The sequence below is a fragment of the Mustela erminea genome, chromosome 1, assembly GCF_009829155.1.
Source record: "Mustela erminea isolate mMusErm1 chromosome 1, mMusErm1.Pri, whole genome shotgun sequence".
Classification (NCBI taxonomy): Eukaryota; Metazoa; Chordata; class Mammalia; order Carnivora; family Mustelidae; genus Mustela; species Mustela erminea.
The window spans coordinates 3,663,498-3,684,221 of NC_045614.1; the positions used below are offsets into that span (position 1 = coordinate 3,663,498).

A 20,724-nucleotide genomic window follows, 5' to 3' on the forward strand; every position below is an offset into this window, starting at 1 on the left:
CCACCGTGAGATACCACCTCACACCTGTCAGAACAGCTAGAATCAAAATCGCAAGAAACAGCAAGTGTTGGTGAGCGTGTGGAGAAAGGGGAGCATCATGCATGTTGGTGGGGAGGTAAATTGGTGCAGCCTCTGTAGAAAACAGTATGGGGGTTCCTAAAAAATTAAAAATGGAACCACCATGTGACCCAGCAATCCCACTTCTCTGTGTTTGAGAAACACAAACTCTTAAGCTGACAAGAGACATGCGCCCCTGCGTCCACGGCAGTGTTATTGACAAGAGCCAAGGTCCGGGAGCGACCGAAATGGTCCAGCGACGAGGAATGGCTATTCCTCGGCCCTAAAAGCGAATGAAGTCTTGCCATTTGTGACAACGTGGATGGACCCGAGGGTATTATGCGAAGTGAAATAAGTCAGAGAAAGACAAATGCTATGTGATGTCGCTCATATGGGGGCTCTAAAAAAACAAAAGAGAAATAGACTCATGGAGAAAAAACTGTTGATTGCCAGAGGGGAGAGGGGTTGGGGAGGCGTGATGGGTAAAATAGGTGAAGGAGATTAAGAGGTCCAGAGTTCCAGTTATCCAATAATACTGTAATAGCTTTATATGGTGGGGGCACCCAGGTGGTTTAGTTGGTTGAACATCCGACTCGACTTGGGCTGAGATCATGATCTCAGGGTCCTGGGATCGAGCCCCGCATCAGGCTCTCTGCTCAGTGTAGCATCTGCTTGTTCCTCTCCCTCCCCCTCTGCTCTTCCATTCAATCACACTCTCTCTCTCTCTCAAATAAATAAAATTAAAAAATGTCTTTCTATGGTGACAGATGTTAATTGGACCTATCATGGTGACTATTTCATCATGTATAAAAACATCAAATCACGTATATTGGAAGCAAACTTAATATTGTATGTGAATTATAATTCAGTGAAAATTATAACTGTTTATTTTGAAATGGTTTTATACCCACAAAGAAATTGCTAGAATAGTAGAGATTTCCTCTGTGTTCCTCACTCAGCCTCTCCTAATGTTAGCATCTTACATAAACCCAGAACCTTGACTGAAACCAGGAAATTAACATCGACAGACCACCAGTAACTCATCTACAGACTTTATTCAAATTTAAGCAGTTTTGTCTCTCATGTCCTTTGTCTGGTCTAGAATTCAATCCAGAACCCCAAGTTGCATTTTGTCATGATGCTCCCTTGGTCTCTGGTTTGTGACAGATCTTCATTCTTTGGTCTTTCATAGTCTCAACACTCTACAGGGTACTGGTTGGTTTAACTTGAGTCTGCCTGGTGATTACTCATGATTCGATTGAGGGTGCCTTGGGCAGCAAGAATACCACAGAAACAATACCGTGTCCTTCTCAGTGCGGTGTATCAGGAGGCATGTGATGTCGGGATATCTCATCGTTGGGGAGGCATTGACTTTGATCACTTGGTTAAAGTCTTGTTGGCCAGGCATCCTCACTGTAAAGTTCTTTCTTTTCTCTTGTAATTAAAAAGCATCTTGTGTGTAGATGCTTTGAGACTCTGCAAATATCCCGTTTTACAACCATTTTTTTCACCCACTAACTTTATCATTGTTGTTGTCATTATTAATTTCCTCCCTTGCTTCCTTCTTTTTCTGAAGTTTCTATCTCATAGCTAACTTGACACCAGGTAATACTTGTGCACATCACAGTGATACAAAACAATGACTTAAAAAAAAAAAAAATCCCTTCTTTCAAATAAGTACGAGAAACCCAGAGAGAGAACACTAACTGGCTATGCAAAAAGGGTAGAGAAGAACCAGTGAGTTCTGCCTGACTTTGCAGAGAGAGTCAGGCTCAAATGCCACGTGTGGGAGCTGGGTGGATCTCTCTTTTATTTTTGTATTCTTCTTATTATTTTTAAAAGATTTTATTTATTTTCATTTCATATTTTTAAATAGTATTATGCTTTTTTAAAAAAAATATTTTTTAAAAGATTTATTTATTTGACAGAGAGAGCACAAGTAGGCAGAGAGGCAGGCAGACAGGGTTGGGGGGAAGCAGGCTCCCCGGTTGAGCAGAGAGCCTGATACAGGACTGGATCCCAGGATCCTGAGACCAGAACTTGAGCCAAAGGCAGAGGCTTAACCCACTGAGTCACCCAGGACCCCCAAAGATTTTATTTATTTATTTGAGAAAGAGGGAGGGAGCCAGAGCACAAGCTAGGGGAGAGAGGAGGCTTTTCACTGAGCAGGGAGCCCAACAATGTGGGGCTCGATCCCAAGACCCTGAGATCATGACCTGAGCTGAAGGCAGAGGCTTAACTGACTGAGCCACCCAGGTGCCTCTGGGCCTTTCTTTTGCATGGAAAATTACTTTCTTCTGGCCTGTGGGCAAATGGTCACAAAGGTCTAAATATGAACATGCTGAGCAGCTGATAAGAAATTGGATCAGAGGGCACCTGCATGGCTCAGTGGGTTAAGCATCTGTCTTCAGCTCAGGCCATGATCCTGGGGTCCTGGGATCGAGCCCCGCATAGGGCTCTCTGCTCAGTGATGAGCCTGCTTCCTCCTATCTCTCTGCCTAGTCTCTCTCTCTGTCAAATAAATAAAATCCTAAAAAAAAAAAAAAAAAAGAAAAAGAAATTGGATCAGAGCTATCCATGGCTGGAATGTTCTTGGTTGAGCAGCATCAGCTTTAGAAATAGGCCAGTGACTTTTTAGGGTGGCTTCATAATCGGTATTTTGCTGGGTTTCCTTATTACTTCTAATACAATTTAAGATGATTTGTTGGAGTTGTCTAGGTAGGCAATATTCAAAGCTTTGTCTTTGTCTTTTTCACACATGTACCTCATTTCTTGTTCTTGTTTTATTGCATTGGCTGGTGTCTCTAGTATTACATGAAAGGGTTGTTATGATAATAGATATTCCTTGTCTCATTTCTGAATACAATGGACATGTTTGTAAATTAGGGATTGACATGTGTGTAAATCATGGCCTGGGGGCCAAAGCCAAGCTCTTGTCCATTTTTCTAAATCATATTTTATTGGAACACAGCCATGCCCATTTGTTTTATCTGGAACTGCTTCAGTGACATAGCAGCCTAGCCGACTGGTTACACCCAGACCTTCTAGTCTGCAAAGGCTGAAATATTTCTAAGTGGTTCTTTACGAACATACTTTGCCAACACTTCTTCTAAAATTTCAACATTACCAAGGAATAAAGTTAAAGAAATTGTTTATTTATTTATTGCTTTTTAATGAAGATTATTTATTTGTTTATTTGACGGACAGAGATCACAAGTAGGCAGAGAGGCAGGCAGGGGAGGAGGGAGAAGCAGGCTCCCCGCTGAGCCGAAAGCCTGATCCAGGGCTCGATCCCAGGATCCTGAGACCAGGACTTGAGCAGAAGGCAGAGGCTTAACCCACTGAGCCACCCAGGACCCCCAAAGATTTTATTTATTTATTTGAGAAAGAGGGAGGAAGCCAGAGCATGAGCTAGGGGAGAGAGAAGGAGCCTCTTCACTGAGCAGGGAGCCCAACGATGTGGGGCTCAATCCCAGGACTCTGAGATCATGACCCGAGCTGAAGGCAGAGGCTTAACCCACTGAGCCACCCAGGCATCCAAGTTGTTTATTTTTTAAAATCAGGTGATAGCTCTCCCTTTTCCCATTGATAGATTTATTATTCTGTATTCCTGATGCACAAAAATAATATAATAGCATATCCTCACCTCCTAACTTAAAAAAGTAAAACACTATACATAGTTGGATATACCTGTATACCCTTTTCCTGAATTTTTTTTTTTTTTTAGCCAAAAGGGAGCAATTATCCTGAATTTGCTTATCAACGAGTTTTTCTAAGAGTTTCATAGTTTACCTCTAAGTAAGGTCTTTGAGCCATTTGAGTTCATTTTTGGATATGGTGTGAGGTAGAGACTCAATTTCATTCTGTTGTTTGTGGATTTCCAGTTGTCCCCGCACCACTTGTTTAAGACTGTTCGTTCTTTGGGGCACCTGGGTGGCACAGTTAAGCGACCGACTCTTGGGTTCAGCTCCGATTGTGAGATTGAGACCCACTTTGGGCTCTGCTCTGGCTGCAGAGTCTGCTTCAGATTCTCTCTCCCTCTTCCTCTGCCCTCCGTGCTCCGCCCCATTCTCTCTCTCTCTCTAAAAAGATAAATAAATTTTGAAAAGAGAACTGTTCATTCCTCATTGAATGGCCTTGACACCCCTGCAGAAAATCTATTGGTCATAGACGTATGGGTTTTCTGGTTTCTCGGTTCTATTCCGCTGATTTATAGGTCTGTGCTTATGCCAATCTCACGGTTTTGAAATCAGGAAGCGTGAGTCCTCTGAGTTTATTGCTCTATTTCAAGATTGTGTTGTCTTTTCCAAGCCCTTTGCAATTTCAAAAGAAATCGAGATTTGACTTTGCTATTCCTGCAAAAAAAGATCTTCGGGATTTTTATACGGATTGCATTGAATCAGTAGATTGTTTGGGGGTAGGTTTGCCATATAGATGAGTTTTTTGGGTTAATATTTTATTTATTCAAGGGGAGGGAGAGGGAGAGGGAGAGCCTGAGGCAGGACTCCGCCCCAGGACCCCGGGATCATGACCTGACCTCAAGCCAGATGCGTAACTGACCAAGCCATGCAGGCATCCCAAGTAAATAAAATCTTTACAAATAAATACAATCTCACTAGAGCTGTACCTGTACATGCCTCCTCAGGCCCCCGCTACAGTGTCTGCAAGATGCCATCCAGGTTTCTGGGTTGAGGTAATGTCCACCTTGCACTTGATACCGTCAAATTGTTCTCCGAGGCAGCACCGGTGCTCGCTGTGGTTGGAGTAGATTTTCTCTCTCTTTCCCTGCTGACCCATAACATCCTGTTCTGTTAAAGAGATACTCAGTTGGCCAGTATTTTCTTAGCATTTTGGCCTCTGGGCACATTGGCAGGATGTCCTGTTGTCTTTCCTTAGGTATTGTTATAGCTTGAGTGCTGTGTTTCTAATAGCTGACGCAGTTTATAACAGATGCAAGTCTTTTCTTCTTTTTTTTTAAAGAATTTATTTATTTATTTGACAGAGAGAGATCACAAGTAGGCAGAGAGGCAGGGAGAGAGAGAGAGGAGGAAGCAGGCTCCCTGCCGAGCAGAGAGCCCGATGCGGGACTCGATCCCAGTACCCTGGGATCATGACCTGAGCCGAAGGCAGTGGCTCAACCCACTGAGCCACCCAGGCGCCCAAGTCTTCTCTTCCTGAAGATTTGGGAAAACTCGCTCACCTGAAGAACCATCTGGGACGGCACCTTGTGAGGGGAATAGATGTTCCACCATCATTTCAGTATTTCCAAAGGTGACTCACTTTTTCGTGGCTTCGTTCTCATTTTGGTGTTTATTAACTTGGGTTCTTTCGACCATTTCATGCATTTAGCGGCATAAAGTTGTACATACGTGGTGTAAGCTCATCCTTTAAAATGTCTCTCCTGCAAGAGGTGTCGGTCCCCTGCCACCCCTACCACCACCCCTAAGGTTTATTTGTACCGTCTTTCTGCCGCAGGTCTGCCTCTTATTATAGGTGTTTCCAAAGATTCAGGTTTTTATATTATTTTGTGTCTGTTGCTGCTGTAGTTCCCCATTTCTTAATTTGATTTTTTAAAAAGATTTTAGAGAGAGCTCGTGAGTGAGGGGAAGAGCAGAAGGGGAGGGAGCAGCAGCCCCCCGACCCGATCCTAGGACCCTGACATCATGACCCGAGCCCAAACCGGGAGTCAGATGCACCTGACTGAGCCACCCGGGTGTCCCTAATTTCTGATTTTCTTAATATTTTCCCTAGAATTTCCTTGGGTTGGTCTTTTTTGGGTAGATGCTCGAGGTGAAATCTTACCTAGTTTATTTTCAGTTATCTTCCTTCCGAGTTGAGATAAAGGCTACGTATTTCCCTCTGAGCCCTTCTTTGGCTGCTTATTTCAGTGAACTCCCTTGCCCCACAAATGCGTTTAAGACGTCAGACTGACCTCAAAGTCCAGTTTGGGTTCTCATTAGCAATGGGCTCGCCACCCCGCCCTAAACATCTTGTACTTCAGGTACGATTTGCCTTCCACTCGTGTTTAAGCTCTTCCAACCCCGTGGACCCGAGCAACTTCGGATCGACACCGATTCATCATGTTTATCGTGTTGGGGCTAGTGCGTGAAGTCTGAATGTTTGCCTTTATGGCCTCCCGCGGGGTCTGGTTCTGGGATGGCTCCAAGCGTTCAGACAGAACGTACCTTCCTGGTTCCGTGCGGCTCTGATCATGTTGTCTGTTGTGTTATCTCGGCTCTGATCATGTTGGCTGTTGTGTTATCTCCTCAGGATCCTGACTGTTTTGACAGTTTGGTCTTTGCATTCCCAAGTGAGGATCGGTCCCCTGCCCTGCTGTGGTTCGACTGACTTCTTTCTTGGGGGCATCTTTGCTTTAAACACGTTAAGGGGTTGCTGTTTAGGACAGCGTGCATTGTCCCCGGCCCCCCCGAACCCTAAATGCTTTGGCCCCTCAGTGACGAGCTTGCTGATGGCTCCTGCTCTAGCCTCTGTCCCTTCCAGCCCGCGGCTGCCCTGTGTGGGCGAGGCTGGCCACAGGCAGGTGGACCAGCGTCACGGTGGCTGTGGGAAATAGGCAGACCCGGCTCTTCGTCCAGGTTTCACCACCCGCCGACCCTGGGTGAGGCACCTGATTTGCTGGAGCCTCAGTTTCCTTATCTGTCCGCCGGTGCATTGTTGAAGGATTAAATGAGACTCCATGAGCCGGGCATATGGTACGTGCTCCGTGAAGGGCGGCGGATGCTATGGTAGCCTGTGGGAAGGGCCCAGGCGACTGGAGGTGCCGTCTTGGTGATCATGTCTGTGGGTTGAGGCCATCCCCTAAGGTCCTCAGTTGCCCGGAAGCCTTCAGATCAATCGCGCCGTCTCCTACCCCCACAAGCAGGAGCATCTCAAGGGCTGAGGCCACGAGCTGAGGATCATACACATTCACTTCCCCCGAAGATGCTCCTTGTGTGGTTCCCAGGAAGGATGGGGAGGCCCTATTTAGACTCTGCTTCAATGGCTCAGGAGACCACAGAAGGGAAGGAGATGCTTCCTTAGAGGGGCTTTGAAGGCTGGGCTTTCTTTGAGGGCACAGCGGTCTCGGCCAAATCCTGCATGATTCAGGTAAGACCAGGCTTGGCTTAGAATCTGTTTGGGGGGCACCTGGGTGGCTCAGTCGGTTAAGCGTCTGCCTCAGCTCAGTCCCAGGGTCCTGGGATCGAGCCCCGCATCGGGCTCCCCGCTCAGTGGGGAGTCTGCTTCCCCCTCTCCTTCTGTTCCCCAACTCGTATTCTCTCGCTGGCTCACTCTCTCAAATACATAAAATCTTGAAAAAAGTCATCTGACAGTTCGGTCCCTTTTGTCTCACAACCTGTTACTAGGAAGATCCTTCCCACCCGTCAGAGCTCAGGAACGGCTCCGCGTCCCGCACGCTGCTTCACCTTCCTTCCTTCATGGTCTGTGCTCCCCCCGCCCCCCCATCCTGCAGTCCCGCAGCTGGACAGGGACCCCCCCCACGCCGCCTCCGTCACCCCCTCCCCAGCACCTCTGCTTCTCCTTGACTCCCCTGATACGTTTCACAATTAAAAAAAAAAAATGCTGGGCGCCTGGGTGGCTCAGTGGGTTAAGCCACTGCCTTCAGCTCAGGTCATGATCTCAGGGTCCTGGGATCGAGCCCCGCATCGGGCTCTCTGCTCAGAAGGGAGCCTGCTTCCCTCTCTCTCTCTGCCTGCCTCTCTACTTGTGATCTCTCTCTGTAAAATAAATAAATAAAATCTTAAAAAAAAAAAAAAAAAGCTTCAGTCTGTAGTTAATTCTCAACCTTCCCGGTTCCTCTCATTTCTTGAGTGTACGTGACCTACGACGGATCTCCCTTCGGTGTTTTTAAAAAGTTTTTCGTCTTGTTAACGCAAAAGAAGAAACGTCCCATCTGTCCAGGGTTTGATCCAACTTTTAACTTTCTTTTCTATTTAGATCGATTCTGTTCTTTTCCAGTTATGGGCACTGAAAGCGGCTTCATTTATTTCTTAAGCTCCCTTCGTTTTTCAGAATTCCTTGTTGCCAGCGTGTCCGAGGCTGCACGTGTTCCTCTGGGGAGCCTTTGCGTCGCCCCGATTTCACGGTGTGCGGTACTCACGGAACCAGTCGCTCAAAGGCTTTGCACTTTCTATGCTGATTCCTACTCTCCACTTACGCCTTATTTAGAAATGTGCTTCCCAGGTGGGGCTAACTTTGTCACGGCATCAACCGACTCCTTGGAGCCAAGGTCTGGTTCCCTGATCTGTTTGTTTCTCAGGATCTGTGGGGATCTCCACTGCTGATCTGCATAAATGTTCCGTGCGTGTTCAAGAATCACGGGGACGGGGGACTGATGACCGGATCAATCTGTTTCATGAAGCTTATTCATGGCACTGGCCTTAGTGACACCTTTTATATATTCTTTCTAACCGCTGGATCTGATGGTTTCTCCAATGGCGCGACCTCCCCTTCCCACGCTGAGTCCCCGCCCTCACAAAGACGTCCCTGTCTTGTCCCCGGAGCTTCTCTGTGACCTCTAGATCCACTCACTGGGTGACCACCGTGGGAAGACTAGGGGCTCCAACCCCAGGCTCCCCTCCAGGGACCCCACTCCTCACTGACCCCCGGCCATGGAGGAGACTGACCAGGGCACGACTCCCAGCCCTGCTTCAAACCCACTGTGTGACTGTGGGTTGACGTCCGTCCCTCTCTGAGCTGGTTTCCTTATCTGTAAATCAGGCTGATGACTCCCCCAGTGGACCTCAGAGAGCCCAGCCATGGTCACGATGATCACTGAGGACATGAAGCGGCCGCGGAGGACCAGAGCCTGGGTTCTGGGGTCCAGTCCCACGATGGCGCCTCAGGCCCTGTGTGATCTCGGACAAGCAGCGCTACCTCTCGGGGCCGCCTTCCTTACCAGACCGTTCAGGCACCCGACCGCCCCAGGGACGGGACGGGACAGGACGGACGGGGGCATGACAAACACTCCACCACCGGCCGGGGTCAGACGATCTTCCTTTAATACAAAGTCGATATATCTACATACGCAGAGGTGGGAAAACCACCCAGCTGCTTCCGTTTGAATAAACAGTGTTGAAAGCAACGGCAGATCCGCTCTTGTACAAAGAGAAAAACTCACTTGCTCAGGGGTGGGGGGTGGGGAACCCATCCTTCTGCTTCTGCCCCATAGTCCCAGGGGGAAAGGGTCCCCGATCCAGGCAGAACATGGCCTCTCTCTCCCGGAAGAAGCGGGACCCCCCCCCCCATTTTGTTCAGTCCTCCTCCTCAGGGGCAGGAGACGGGGGAGGGGGCTCAGGCGGCAGGGGTGGGGGTCACTGCCCTCTCCTCGGTGGCAGCACCCACCCCGGTGGGTTTCTGAACCTGACGCTGGTGGGCCGGAGCCCCCTACTCCCCCCACCCCCCCCATCAGACCGGTCTTTGATATGTTTCAGAATTAAAAAAGAAAAAAAGAAGAAAAATGCAAAAAAAAAAAAAAAAAAAAGAAAAAAAGAAAAAAAAAGGAAGAAACCAGGAGCACAAGGGCCCCTGTCCTTGAGCGAGGCACTCCTTCCCGAGGGCAGCGGCGATGGGAGGAGGAAGCCAGGGGCCCCGGGGGCGGGTCTTGGGGGGTCCCCCTCCCCCGCACCTACGAATGGGGTCATCACACAAAAACGTTCTCTACGGTGAAAAAATAGACTAGTCTGTGAATGGAACAGGAATAAGCAAAGTTCTTTTTAAATCTGTTGACTGGCGAGTCTTTTTTTTTCCTTTTTCTGTTTGTTTCTTCTTAAAAAAAAAAAAAATGAAAAAAAAATACACTATTTAAAAAAAGAAATGTCACTGGATACGGTTACACGGAGTCTGAAAAGAAAGCTGAATTTTGCACCCCCCGGCCCGGCGGCGCCCCCAGGCTGCAGGGCAGGAGGGCCCCCCCCCCCGGGCAGACCAGGGCTCCAGCGCACGGCCCCGCCCGCCTCTGGGTCAGGGGAGAGCCCCTGCTTGCTCCCTGCCCCCCACCCCCCCCAGGAATCTCTCGTTCGGAATCGGAAGGAAATGAGGAATGTGCCAAGTATCGGAAGGCGGCGGCCGGTGCCGGGGGGCTGCTGGGCACCGCGCGGGGAGCTGGGGCGCCACGGCACTCCTGGACCGCGCAGACACGTGGCCGCTGCCTCCTCCCGCCCTGGCCGCCGGGGGTCCAGGCCTCGGGGGCCCACCCGGCGGGGGCGGAGGCATCCAGGCCGTTGGAGTCTGGCCGGCGGCGGCCATGGCTTTAGGTTGCATAGTGGTCAAAGCTCCCGAGGTACTCCAGCGCCGCCTGGTAACAGAACTGGTACTCGTCCTGCAGAGGGGGGGCGAGGGCGGGCTCGGTCAGGGCCCCCAGCTGTCCTGCGGCCCCCCCCGCCCTTGGGGCTCCCCATTGCCCTTGGGAGCCAGCCTCCTGCAGGACAGTGTCCCACGGGGCTGGGCTCTGACCCCAGAAGGGCCTCCCTCTACCTGCCTGGAGCCCCTCCCCCTGCAGCAGGGTGCTCGGGGGCTGGGGGTCCGACCCTGGGGGCTTCCGGAACTCCGGCCTGTCTCGGGGTCCCAGCTGAGCCCTGAACCTGCTGTGACTTTGGAACCGGGGCGGACGCTTCTCTGCCCACTCTGAGGGCTGCTTCTCGGGTCTGGATTTCAGTCTACTCTTGTGTCAAAAGGTCGGACTCCTCCCCTGCGGGCCCCGCTGGCTGTTGAGGAACTTGTGCCCACGACAACCCAGAGTGAAGACTGACTGTGCGCACCCATCTCACGGAAGAGGACATGAGGCGGGGGGAGGGGCGCTGGCCGCAGAGGCCCCGCCCGCGGCACTCACCTCCGTCTGCACCATGGCCGGCCTCTGGGTCCGCAGCATCTTCACGGTCTGGAAGATGTCCACGACGCCCTCATACCGCATGCGCTCCAGCACGATGCTGAGCGTGATGAACACGCCGGTCCTGCCCACGCCGGCACTGGTGGGGGCGAGCACAGCCGTTTAGGGCCGGGTGCCCCGCGGGCCCGCACGCCGCTGCCCGATTCCTGGGGCCTGGAGAGAGCCCCAACCCGCGAGCCCGGGCGAGGCTCGAGGCGGCGCTTGCTGGGCCTCAGTTTCCCCGCTGGGGCGTGCGCGGGACGGCTCACCTGCAGTGGACGGAGATGGGACCATCCTGGCCGAACTGTTCCTTGGTCTTGTGCACTTGGCCGATGAAGTCAATGAAGCCCTCCCCCGACTTTGGCACGCCCTGCTCCGGCCAGTCCGTGAACTGGAACTGCCGGACCGTCCGGGACTGGCCGTCCTGGAATGAGGTCAGCGACCGTCGTGGCTGGCTTCCCGCCGGGCGGGCCTCCCACGCCCCATCCCGCCGCCTGCGCTGGGGGCTCGCTGTCCGACAGCATCTAAGGATGCCGACGCCGCGCTCCTCGCCATCCGCCGACCCCCGCATGTGGTGACGATGTCCTCTCCTATGTCACCGCCCGCCAATCCACACCTCCGGTGCCATCCGCCCGGCCAAAGTGGCATCCAAGGCCACCGTTGGCTGCCGCCCCGTGGTGCACCCGACAGCTGCCTCCCCCAGGTCCCGGCCGCCGCCTCCGTGCTCCACGCGGCATCTCCCCGCTTCGCCACCCAGCAGGGCGCCACTGTCCGCCCAACACTCCCTCCCGTCTGTCCCTTAAAAAGCACCACCCGGCACCATCATCCCACCTCTCGCCACCCACGGCTGGTAACTCCTCATCCGTGGCCGCCACCCCCCTCCCCCCGCTTCCCTGCACTTTCTCTGCCTGCCCCTCCCCCCAACTCTCCAGCAGGGCCAGCCAACACCCTCCCTCTCCGCTGGCCTCCAGCCACGGTGACCCAATGGCCCTTTTCCCGCAGGTCACCATCCGCGGGCGCCGTCTTCCGTGGACCTCCTCCGCCTCTCCCTCGCCATCTGCGCTCCCGATCACGCGCTCCCCCCCAAAGGGTGCCGTCCGGCGAGACCCCGACCCTGACGGCCTCCGTTCCCACCTTCCTCGGTCTTGTACCGTCAGTGGCAGAGGTGGCGCTGGTCAGCGAGCGTCCATCATTCTTCGCGACCCAACGTCGTTTTCCACGGTTTCCTCCACCCCCGCGGGCCCAAGGCTTGCCCTTCTCCCAGCTTCTCTCCCTACCGCGTGGCTGAGAACAGCTCCCCCTCGGCCCACTGGGGGGACCCCGTTCCGGGACCTGAGCTCACTCTCCAGCCCGCCTGCCTCCCACCCAACCCCGTCCGAGCTTGCCTTCCTCCGCCACGTCCCCCAGCCCCACCCGCGGGTTCTCCAGCCCCACGTCCCACCGATCCCACGGCACCGGCTCGCACCACCCAAGTGCCATGGGCCGACCACACCGGCCGCTCACTGGGCTTTACCACCCACTGGCAAGGTCGGGACCGACCCGCACCATCATCCCACCCCCCCCACCGCGGAGAAATCCCCCGTCTCCCCACAGGGCTCCCTGCCTCTGCCAGTCTCTATGGGCCGCCGGCAACCCCCGCTTCCCCACGGCATCCTTACCCACCAACAGCACCGACCCGCTGCTCTCCCCCGCCCGGCGCGGTGCTGAGACCCAGCCCCGCCGGTCATGACCCTCTTCCGGTCTGGGGCTCCCCGGCCCACCGCCCTGCACCGTCACGTCTCTCCCACCACGCTGGGAGCACTGCCACGCCGTCCTCCACGGGGAGCAGCCCGCTCTCGCCCCCCTACACATCCCCTTGGGCCCTGCTCCCTGGTGAGTGGCGCTGCGCATGCTCCCAGGGGGACACTGTGGGGTCGGCACCGCGACTCGGCGCTCTCTCCTACCTGTTTGGTGCTGGGACCGGTTGGTCTTCTCAGCAGCCCAACCCCCAGGGCCTGGTTCTACCCCCAGGCCTTTGCTTCTACCCTCAACTAGGGAAGCTCCCTCCAGACCTGTGCAGCAGACAGGATTCCAGCGTCTGCCAGCTATTCCTCCCCACACTCACCCGGGCATCCGTGACCTTGAACTCCCGCAGGATATACTGAGGCATGTTGTATTCAGCCATCGGGTCCACTACGAAGTACTGATAGCGGGCGGAGCGCTCGGCTGGCCAGTACTGGTGACATTTTTCCTGTGGAGGGGACGGCAGCTGTGGTCAGCCCGGCCTGAGGCCTGCCCCCAGTCCGTGGTCACCCCCCTCCCCATTCCGGTCTGTGGCTCACCCGGTCCCCCCTGCACTCCCTGTCCGTGGCTCACCCCCCACCCCTGGTCCAGGGCTCACCCCTGGCCCCCGCCCCGCCCGCGGCTCATCCCCGCCCCCGTCCGTGGCTCACCCGGCCCATCTCCCGCAGCTTGGTCAGCATCACCACGATGGTAGAGTTGTTCTCCCACAGCATGCGCCAGAAGTCTTCCGTGGTTTCTGCCAGCGGCCCCTGCGTCGCGATGTAGGCCTTCTGCTGCCTGTGGTGTGGGGCGTGTGAGACCAGGGCCAGCGGTGAGGTGCAGGCCCGGGCCGGGGGTCGGCCCGATGCCCATGCCAGCAGGTCCCACCTGCCACGCCCCTGCCTCCCCAGGAGCTGCCGGCCAGCGCCCCTCCCCCCACCCCATCTCCCCAAGCCTCCCCACAACCGTGTTTTGCACCTGGGAAGCCCTCAGCCTCAGGGTAAGTTCTAGTGCCACACAGAGGCAGCAGGACGCCTGCTAACCTCTCCTGCCCCCCCCTCCACCCCCTGAAGGACCAGCCAACTCCTTCCAGGAGTCTGAATGTGCTAGGATTTCGGTCACCCTGCAGCCTCTGTGCCAGCAGGACCTTCTCCAACACCGTCCCTTAGCCAGGAATTCTCAACCTTGGCACTGACATTCAGGATCATTCTCTGGGACGGGCACTGTGGGGTGCTGAGTAGCGCCCCGGCCTCCCCCCACCCCCCCTCCTGTTATGACTAACAAAATGTCACCAGACACAGCCCCATTTCCCTTGGGCGGCAGAACTGCCCAGACCGAGAACCACCGCTGTACAAAGGACACACAGAACCACATCACAGACAGCGGCCATCCCTTAAATACACAGCTCCAGGCTCCCTCCCCCTCAGCCGTGACTCCCGGAGGCCAGCGGGGTGTCCAGCTCCGTCTCCCTTGTGAGGCTGGAGACCCCTGGGCAGAGGGGGCAGAGCGCAGGCACCTGTAGCCGTCGATGAAGCTGGCGTTGATGTAGTCGGAGCCCTCCACCCCGCGGATGGGCTGCAGACAGACCCGCGTGCTCTCGTAGGGCATGATGTTCACCAGGCGGTTCTTGAACTTGTTACAAGGCAGATTGGCACTGATGAAGCGGGACGTGTGGGCTTTGGAGTTGGCCAGGCGCTGTGGGGGCGGCGGAGGGCGGGGGTCACCAGCAGCACCCGACGGCCCTCCAGCGGGCGCCGGGGCTGCGTGTTTTCCCAGCAGCAGCGCTAGGGTGGAGTGTGGGGCGGGGACGAGAGAGCCCCGCCCCTACCGAGGCCCCACCCCCGCCCCGCCCCGGCTCCCGCCCCACGCCGCCCCTCCCACCTTGAACTCGAGCTCCATGCCGGTGACGTGCTCGCCGGGCTCCACCTGCGCCAGCTTCTGGATGTAGGCGTAGAGGCTGCGGGCCGGCACCTCCGTGTTGCCGCAGCCCACGGCCTCCAGCAGGGCCTCGTGGATGAAGCTGTACTGGTCCTCCGTCTGCACCATGTAGTTGCGCTGCGAGCGCATGAGCGTCACGTGGCCGTACACGTCCACCGTCTTCTCGGGCTTGATCCGCTCCAGCATGGCGTCGATGACGATGAAGCAGCCGGTGCGGCCCACGCCGGCACTGCGGGGACGGGCACGGCGGTCAGGGCCCCCGCGGGAGGCCCCGGGGCGGGAGCGGGGGGCGGCCAGCGGTACCTGCAGTGCACGACCACGGGGCCCGCGTCCGGCGGGTTACAGGTCTTCACCCTCCGCAGGAAAGCCAGGAACGGCGTCGGGTACTCGGGCACCCCGTGGTCGGGCCATGCCGTGAACTGGAACTGGCGGACCTCCCGTTTCTCGCTGGAGCCGTTCTGGGGGGCCACAGGGACACCGCGGTCACAGCAGCCCTCCGTGCGCGGACAGAGGACGCCAAATTCACACCCGGGGGGCCCAGGTGCCTCATGTACTGGTGGGGGGGAGGACCCCACCGATGTGTCCCAGCATAGCCAACATCATGCCGGACTTTCTCCCCAAATCCGCCATCTCAGCTGGGGGTGGCTCCATCCCACCAGGTGTTCTGGCCAGAACCCAGGAGTCCCCCTTGACTCACTGGCCCTCCCACATCCAACTGGCTAGGCCTCCGTCTGTCCCAACCCCGCCTGCTTCTCACCCACTCCGTGGCGCCCTTCCTGGTCCAGACCCCTCTGCCCTGGACCCCCTCCTCCAGCTCTTGCCCCAACAGTCCGCCCTCCCCCACAGTGGCCACCAGGGGGCGCCGGTGAGCACCTGAAGTCACATTTGCCCCACCCCCGCAACAGAGCTCGCATCCACCTGAGAACCCCACCCTGAGTTAACCCATCCACCTGAGGGTTAAAGCCCAAGTCCTCACAGAGACCCTCCCCTCCTCCTCTCTCCCCCTCATACATTCTGCTACAACCATAACACAGCCTGCCTCATTGTTTCTCCATCATGCCAGGCATGGTCCTGCCCCAGGACCTTTGTACAGGCTGAGCCTCTGCCAGAATATTCTTTCCCCGGATCTCATGGCTCCTTTCCTCATCATCTCCAGGTCCCCTGACATAGACTTTTTTTCCTCCTTTCTACATATAAGATTTGTCATTTTACATGTTACTGTCAATGCCTTGTCAACCAGACTAAGCTCTAAAAGGGCAAGACATTTTGTCTGTCTTGGTCTTTGCTGTGTCTTGGTGCCCAAATCAGGGCCTGACGCACAGTGAGTGCTTACTGTTAACAGAGGACCTGGCTGGAGTCTGGGGAACATTGTGGTGTCAGCTGTCCTCTCTGCCCCATAATAACAATGAAAAAATGTCCTCCAGATAGCAAACAGCCTCACAGTTGAGAACCAGTGAAGGAGAAGACACATGGAACCATGTAACTGACAGGAACCATCCGTTAAATACATGTCTAAAGTTCCCTCTGCCCCAGGCCTGACTGCCCAGGCTAGCAGGGACTCTCTAGCTTTGTCTCCTACCCACCATGGGCCTTGGCTCGGTGAGGCCAGAGGGCAAGCAGGGAGGGAAGGCCTGGGGACATAACTGATGGCAAGGGGACGACAGGCTCACTGCTATATTGGGTTCTGCTGGTTTTGTCCTCCTACTGTGGCTTGGCACAGCAAGTCCCTCCTCTGAGTCTCACCTTCCCCATCTACGCGACAGGCTTCGAAAGAATGTGGTCAGCCTGGGCCCACACGCTTTTCTCTGTCTGATGGGAGCTCCCGGGACAGAAGCTGGAGCCTTCTGACCATCTCTTCCCCACCTCCATCACCCCCTCCCAGGCACCAGGCCTAGCTTGGGCCCTACCTTGTGCAAAGAGAATGTCCGAACACAGAACGTGGCCAGCTCGATGGTGTCCAGCAGCGTGACCTGGATGAAACCGTAGGTCTCTGTGCCCCTGTTGGGCCAGTACTGATCGCACTTGATCTGCAGAAGGCGAGAGAATGGAGGTGAGCGTGGGCTCGCGCTGGCCGGGGGCACTGGGGCTGCAGGGTCCGGGCCCCACCCGTGATTTCTCCTCTAGCCGTGTCATCATGACGATGGTAGCTGAACGCTGTTCCCACACCATACGCCAGAAGTCGCCGAAGGTCTCCGGCAGCGGCCCCTGCGTGGCGATGTACGCGTTCTGCCGCCGGTAGCCGTCGACATAGTTGGCGTTGATGTAATCACTGCCCACGATGCCTACGGCCGGGGCAGAAGCCAGAGATCAGAGGGGGGTCCTGCGGTCTCCTACACGGATTCCGTCTGGCCTACCACCTCCTGGGAGCCCTCCTGGACCGCCCCAAGCTGTCCCCCAAGGAACCGTGGAGCCTGAATGTGGAGGTTTCTCCACCTCCACACTACTGTCCTGGGGGCCAGACTGTTCTCTGGGGAGGGACTGTCCTGCGCACGGCAGGGTCTGAGCCGCCTCTCAGACCTTTAGATGCCACTAGCTTCCTCTCCCCCGGAACGTGAACACAGAAATGTCCTCGGACCTTCCAAACGTTCCCTGGGCACTGAGAACCGCTGATGCAGAGGGACAGATGGAAACAGCTTACGGACAGCAGCCATCAGTTAACTACATTCCAAAAACTCCCAGGAGCTTCTGGCTGGAGTTGGACCAGGCCTGCGGCCAGCATCAGGGCTCAGTTTCCCTAATCTGTGCCCGCGTTCGTCCACATGGCCACGTGGAGGCCCAGTGTCCGCTTGCTGTCCCTGACACGGGCAAGGGCGGGAGGGGGCCCGGGCTGCTACCTTCGATGGGCTGGAGGATGACGCGGGAATGGTCGTACGCGATGACGTTGGCGTAGCGGTTCTTGGGCTTGTTCACTTCCAGGTTGGAATGCTCCCACGTGAACTGCTGGCCGGGGTCGATGGACTGCAGGGGAAGGTGAGCGGGGGAGGCGTCAGGGTGCGGCACTGGGGGGCCGGGTGGGGGCGGGGGGCGGGAGGCGGTGGCGCCGGCTCACCTCGTACTCCTGGGAGAGTTTGAGGCTGTCGTTGGCCTTGAGGCGCTCCGTGTGCTCGGCCATGTCTGCGATGGGGATCGGGGGGTGGCTGAGCATGCCTGCGAGGGGGGAAAGCAGACCCCGCGGTGCGGGCCGGTCACGCGGCGGCCGGCCTCAGGGTCGGGGGGCGGGGACACTCTACAGTGTGAGTCTGTGATGGACGCGCTGTGGTTAGAGCGAGTGGCGGGGGAGGGGAGGGTTCAGGATGGCCCACGCTGGGGCCGGGAGCCCAGGCCTGCGGGGCTGTCTGCCTGTGGTTGGGGCGTTCAAGGAGCAGCTCCCAGCTGAGCCCGACAACCCAGCTGCAGATGCAGGGGAAGGGTCGGCCAGGAAGATTCCAAGCTCCTTGTGCCTCGTGGCAAGAACCAGGCAAGTGACAGAGAAATGGAGAAGCAGACGCAGCTGGCTGGGCCTCTGGAAACCTCACTCCCCAGGGCACAGGCTGGAGATGGACACCCCTGTCTGCCTCTCTGGGATCAGAGTGACTGTGAGGTCTGCTGCCAGGGAGCGCTAAGGCACTGGGGAGGGGAGACGGTGTGCACTGGGCGGGGGTCCCCATCTGTGTGCCTGCATGGGGCAGGTGCAGGGAGCCCCTGACCTCTGAGGGCTCCTTTCCCCGTCTGGTGCATGGGACGGTAGGGGGATGGGCTTGGCTCGTTCTCCCCAGTGTCTGGGTCTGCAAAACTGGCCTCCGCTCCTGGGGTCTGGCGGGCTGAGCTACGTGCCGGCCCAGAGGTACAACCCAGCCAGGCCGGCTGGTAAACACCAGAATCCCCAGCCCCCCCGGGTGCTCTCCAAAAGCCCTTCGCTGAGGAGTAAAGCTGGGGTCCTGCCACACACCCCCACCTACACGCAGTCACGACCAGCGACCTAAGGGCCCAACAGACCAGACCCCCGACTCCCTGGAGAAGCCAGTGCAGGACAGGTGGACAGAGATCAGGAGGCGGGAGGGAGAACCAAAGATGGAAACAAACAGGGAGTGTGGGGATGGGGCGCGAAAGGAAGCCGAGAACGGAGAGACACAGGAACTAACTTTCAAAGTGAAACCCCGGATCCCTGAGGGGGCTGCTGAGGCCCGAATCTGCAGAAACAGCAAACAATAAATAAATGAAAACACACGGGGGCCCCCGCCTCCCCCATCCCCCGCTGGATGCACGCACAATGGCCGGGCCACAGACGCAAAGGGCAGAGCGACTTCAACAGGGGACGCACGCTGCCCGGCGCCGCCCCCCTCCCCGGCACCCAGGACCTGCGGGAGCCGCTGGGAGTCACTCCGACCAGACTGCAGCCAGTCCTGGTTCTCAGCCGGGACTTCGGAAAGATCCCAAAGCTCTCGGCCTTTTGTCAACATGTCTGCCCCCAACCCCCCTGACCAACCTGGCCTTAGGTCCCCTGCTGGGGTCAGCTGAGGAGATTTCAGATAAGGTGCAGGATGGTGAGGGTGAAACTCGGGGGTGGGGGAAGGGCCTATGGGCCCATGCCATGAGCTTTAAGAAGGACAGCAACTATCAGTTAAATATGGGTGTTAAAAATCCTCACTTGGATGGAAATAGAACTGACATGACCTAGTCCAGAGACAGAAGAGAAAAAGGAGTACATGAGGGGTGCCACATGGGACCTTTTGTGATCCCTTATGGCAGACTGCAGCCATCAGTTACACTTGATCTTAGGCAGAAGGCAGAGAAGCGACAGTAGCCATCAATTAAATATAAGTGATCAAAATCTTCCTTTGAATAACAACAGAACTGATGTGAGACAGTTTAACAGCAGAAAAGAGAAAGGAGTATATTAAGAGCAGCATGTGAGGTCATGCATGAGCCCTTGAGGAGGACTGCAGCCATCAGTAACACAAATGTTTAAAATCTCTGGTTTGAAACAGTTATGAGACAGAAAATAGACAGGAAGCTCAGAGACAAGAAGTAGAGACTGGGTGCAGGGGGAGGGACAGATGTAACCATGCTGTGACCTCATAAGGAGAACAGCAGCCATCAGTTAAATGGAAATCTCCTTATTTGGTTAGAAGCAGTTGGCATGAGCCCGTTAAGAGGAAAAGGATGAGAATGTGTGTGGATCACAGTACAGAGGATGGTCAAGGACAAGACCCTGGTTCATTCAGTTCTCCCTCCAGGCACGGCAGGTGACCTGAGCAGACCCGTGTGACTCCACAGGGAACTGTGGAGAGCCAGGAGAGCATGAGCATCTGTGGACGAGAGACGTGCAGGGCACACGGGAGGCACAATCTCTGTACCTCGCCAGGGGGACATCCCACAGGAGCGTGGGCAAAGGCCAAGGAAAACCCCAAAGGCCCACCCGAGTGTCCCTAAGACCAGAATTGGGAGCCAGAAGCAAAGCTCTTTCCGTCAGAAGAAAGGACAGTTCTTGAGCCCATTTAGTTTTTGAGGGGTCCTTTCTGCTCCCAGAGACAACCCCAACCACCAGTGGAACGCAGCTTTGCAAAAGCCACACTTGGTCATAACCGGACCCCGTCCCTAAAACCCCCAAGCCCGGATCCACTCAGGATTTGGGAACCGGGCATCTTGCTGCACCAAACCGCTCGGCCGGGGGCCGAAGGGGCTCCGCGGAAGGGGCTCTGCCGAGGGGCCCACTCCGTCGTCTGTCACGCTACCTCCCCCCGGCAGTGTGGATCCTGGCACCTAGCCCACGCACGTACCTGGCGTCTGGAAGTTAATGCGTCTCATTTCCACAGGGTCCTTGGGGTGGTGGGGGGCCAGGTCGGCGTTGTTCAGGAGGCATTTGGTGCGGGGCTCTGAGTCCTTGCGTTTACTTGTAGGAGCAAGCAGAAGACTCCCTGAACACCGACCGGCACATGCCCCCAAACGCACGCGAATTCGCGGGAACGTCCGGTACCAGGAGCGCGCGACCCGGCCGGCGGGCAGGGGGCCGCGTACATGCACAGCTGGGGTCCCCAGGACGGCACGTGGACGCGCCTGCAGCCTGCCGGCACCCCCTCGCCTCACGGACACAGCACCACCCA

General features: G+C 56.2%; 1 protein-coding gene across 16 annotated transcripts in view; it reads right to left on the reverse strand.

Annotated features, from left to right (window-relative positions):
- Positions 1 to 9,055: 9,055 nt before the first annotated feature.
- The window catches only part of PTPRS (protein tyrosine phosphatase receptor type S), a 94,007-nt gene continuing 82,338 nt past the window's right edge, over positions 9,056 to 20,724 (reverse strand). For 11 of the 16 annotated variants that reach the window (XM_032307167.1, XM_032307223.1, XM_032307204.1 and 8 more), the window contains 14 exons: positions 20,401 to 20,513; positions 18,763 to 18,810; positions 17,691 to 17,788; positions 17,476 to 17,599; positions 16,748 to 16,923; positions 16,549 to 16,668; positions 14,945 to 15,099; positions 14,585 to 14,870; positions 14,220 to 14,398; positions 13,375 to 13,501; positions 13,047 to 13,172; positions 11,212 to 11,366; positions 10,907 to 11,042; positions 9,056 to 10,396 (listed from right to left, as the gene is read on the reverse strand). In XM_032307167.1, the coding sequence (XP_032163058.1) occupies positions 10,328 to 10,396; positions 10,907 to 11,042; positions 11,212 to 11,366; positions 13,047 to 13,172; positions 13,375 to 13,501; positions 14,220 to 14,398; positions 14,585 to 14,870; positions 14,945 to 15,099; positions 16,549 to 16,668; positions 16,748 to 16,923; positions 17,476 to 17,599; positions 17,691 to 17,788; positions 18,763 to 18,810; positions 20,401 to 20,513 (1,912 nt within the window). In that variant the 3' untranslated portion in view covers positions 9,056 to 10,327. The remainder of the gene's footprint in view (positions 10,397 to 10,906; positions 11,043 to 11,211; positions 11,367 to 13,046; positions 13,173 to 13,374; positions 13,502 to 14,219; positions 14,399 to 14,584; positions 14,871 to 14,944; positions 15,100 to 16,548; positions 16,669 to 16,747; positions 16,924 to 17,475; positions 17,600 to 17,690; positions 17,789 to 18,762; positions 18,811 to 20,400; positions 20,514 to 20,724) is intronic. The other 5 variants (XM_032307213.1, XM_032307232.1, XM_032307290.1 and 2 more) reach the window with 1 other exon arrangement.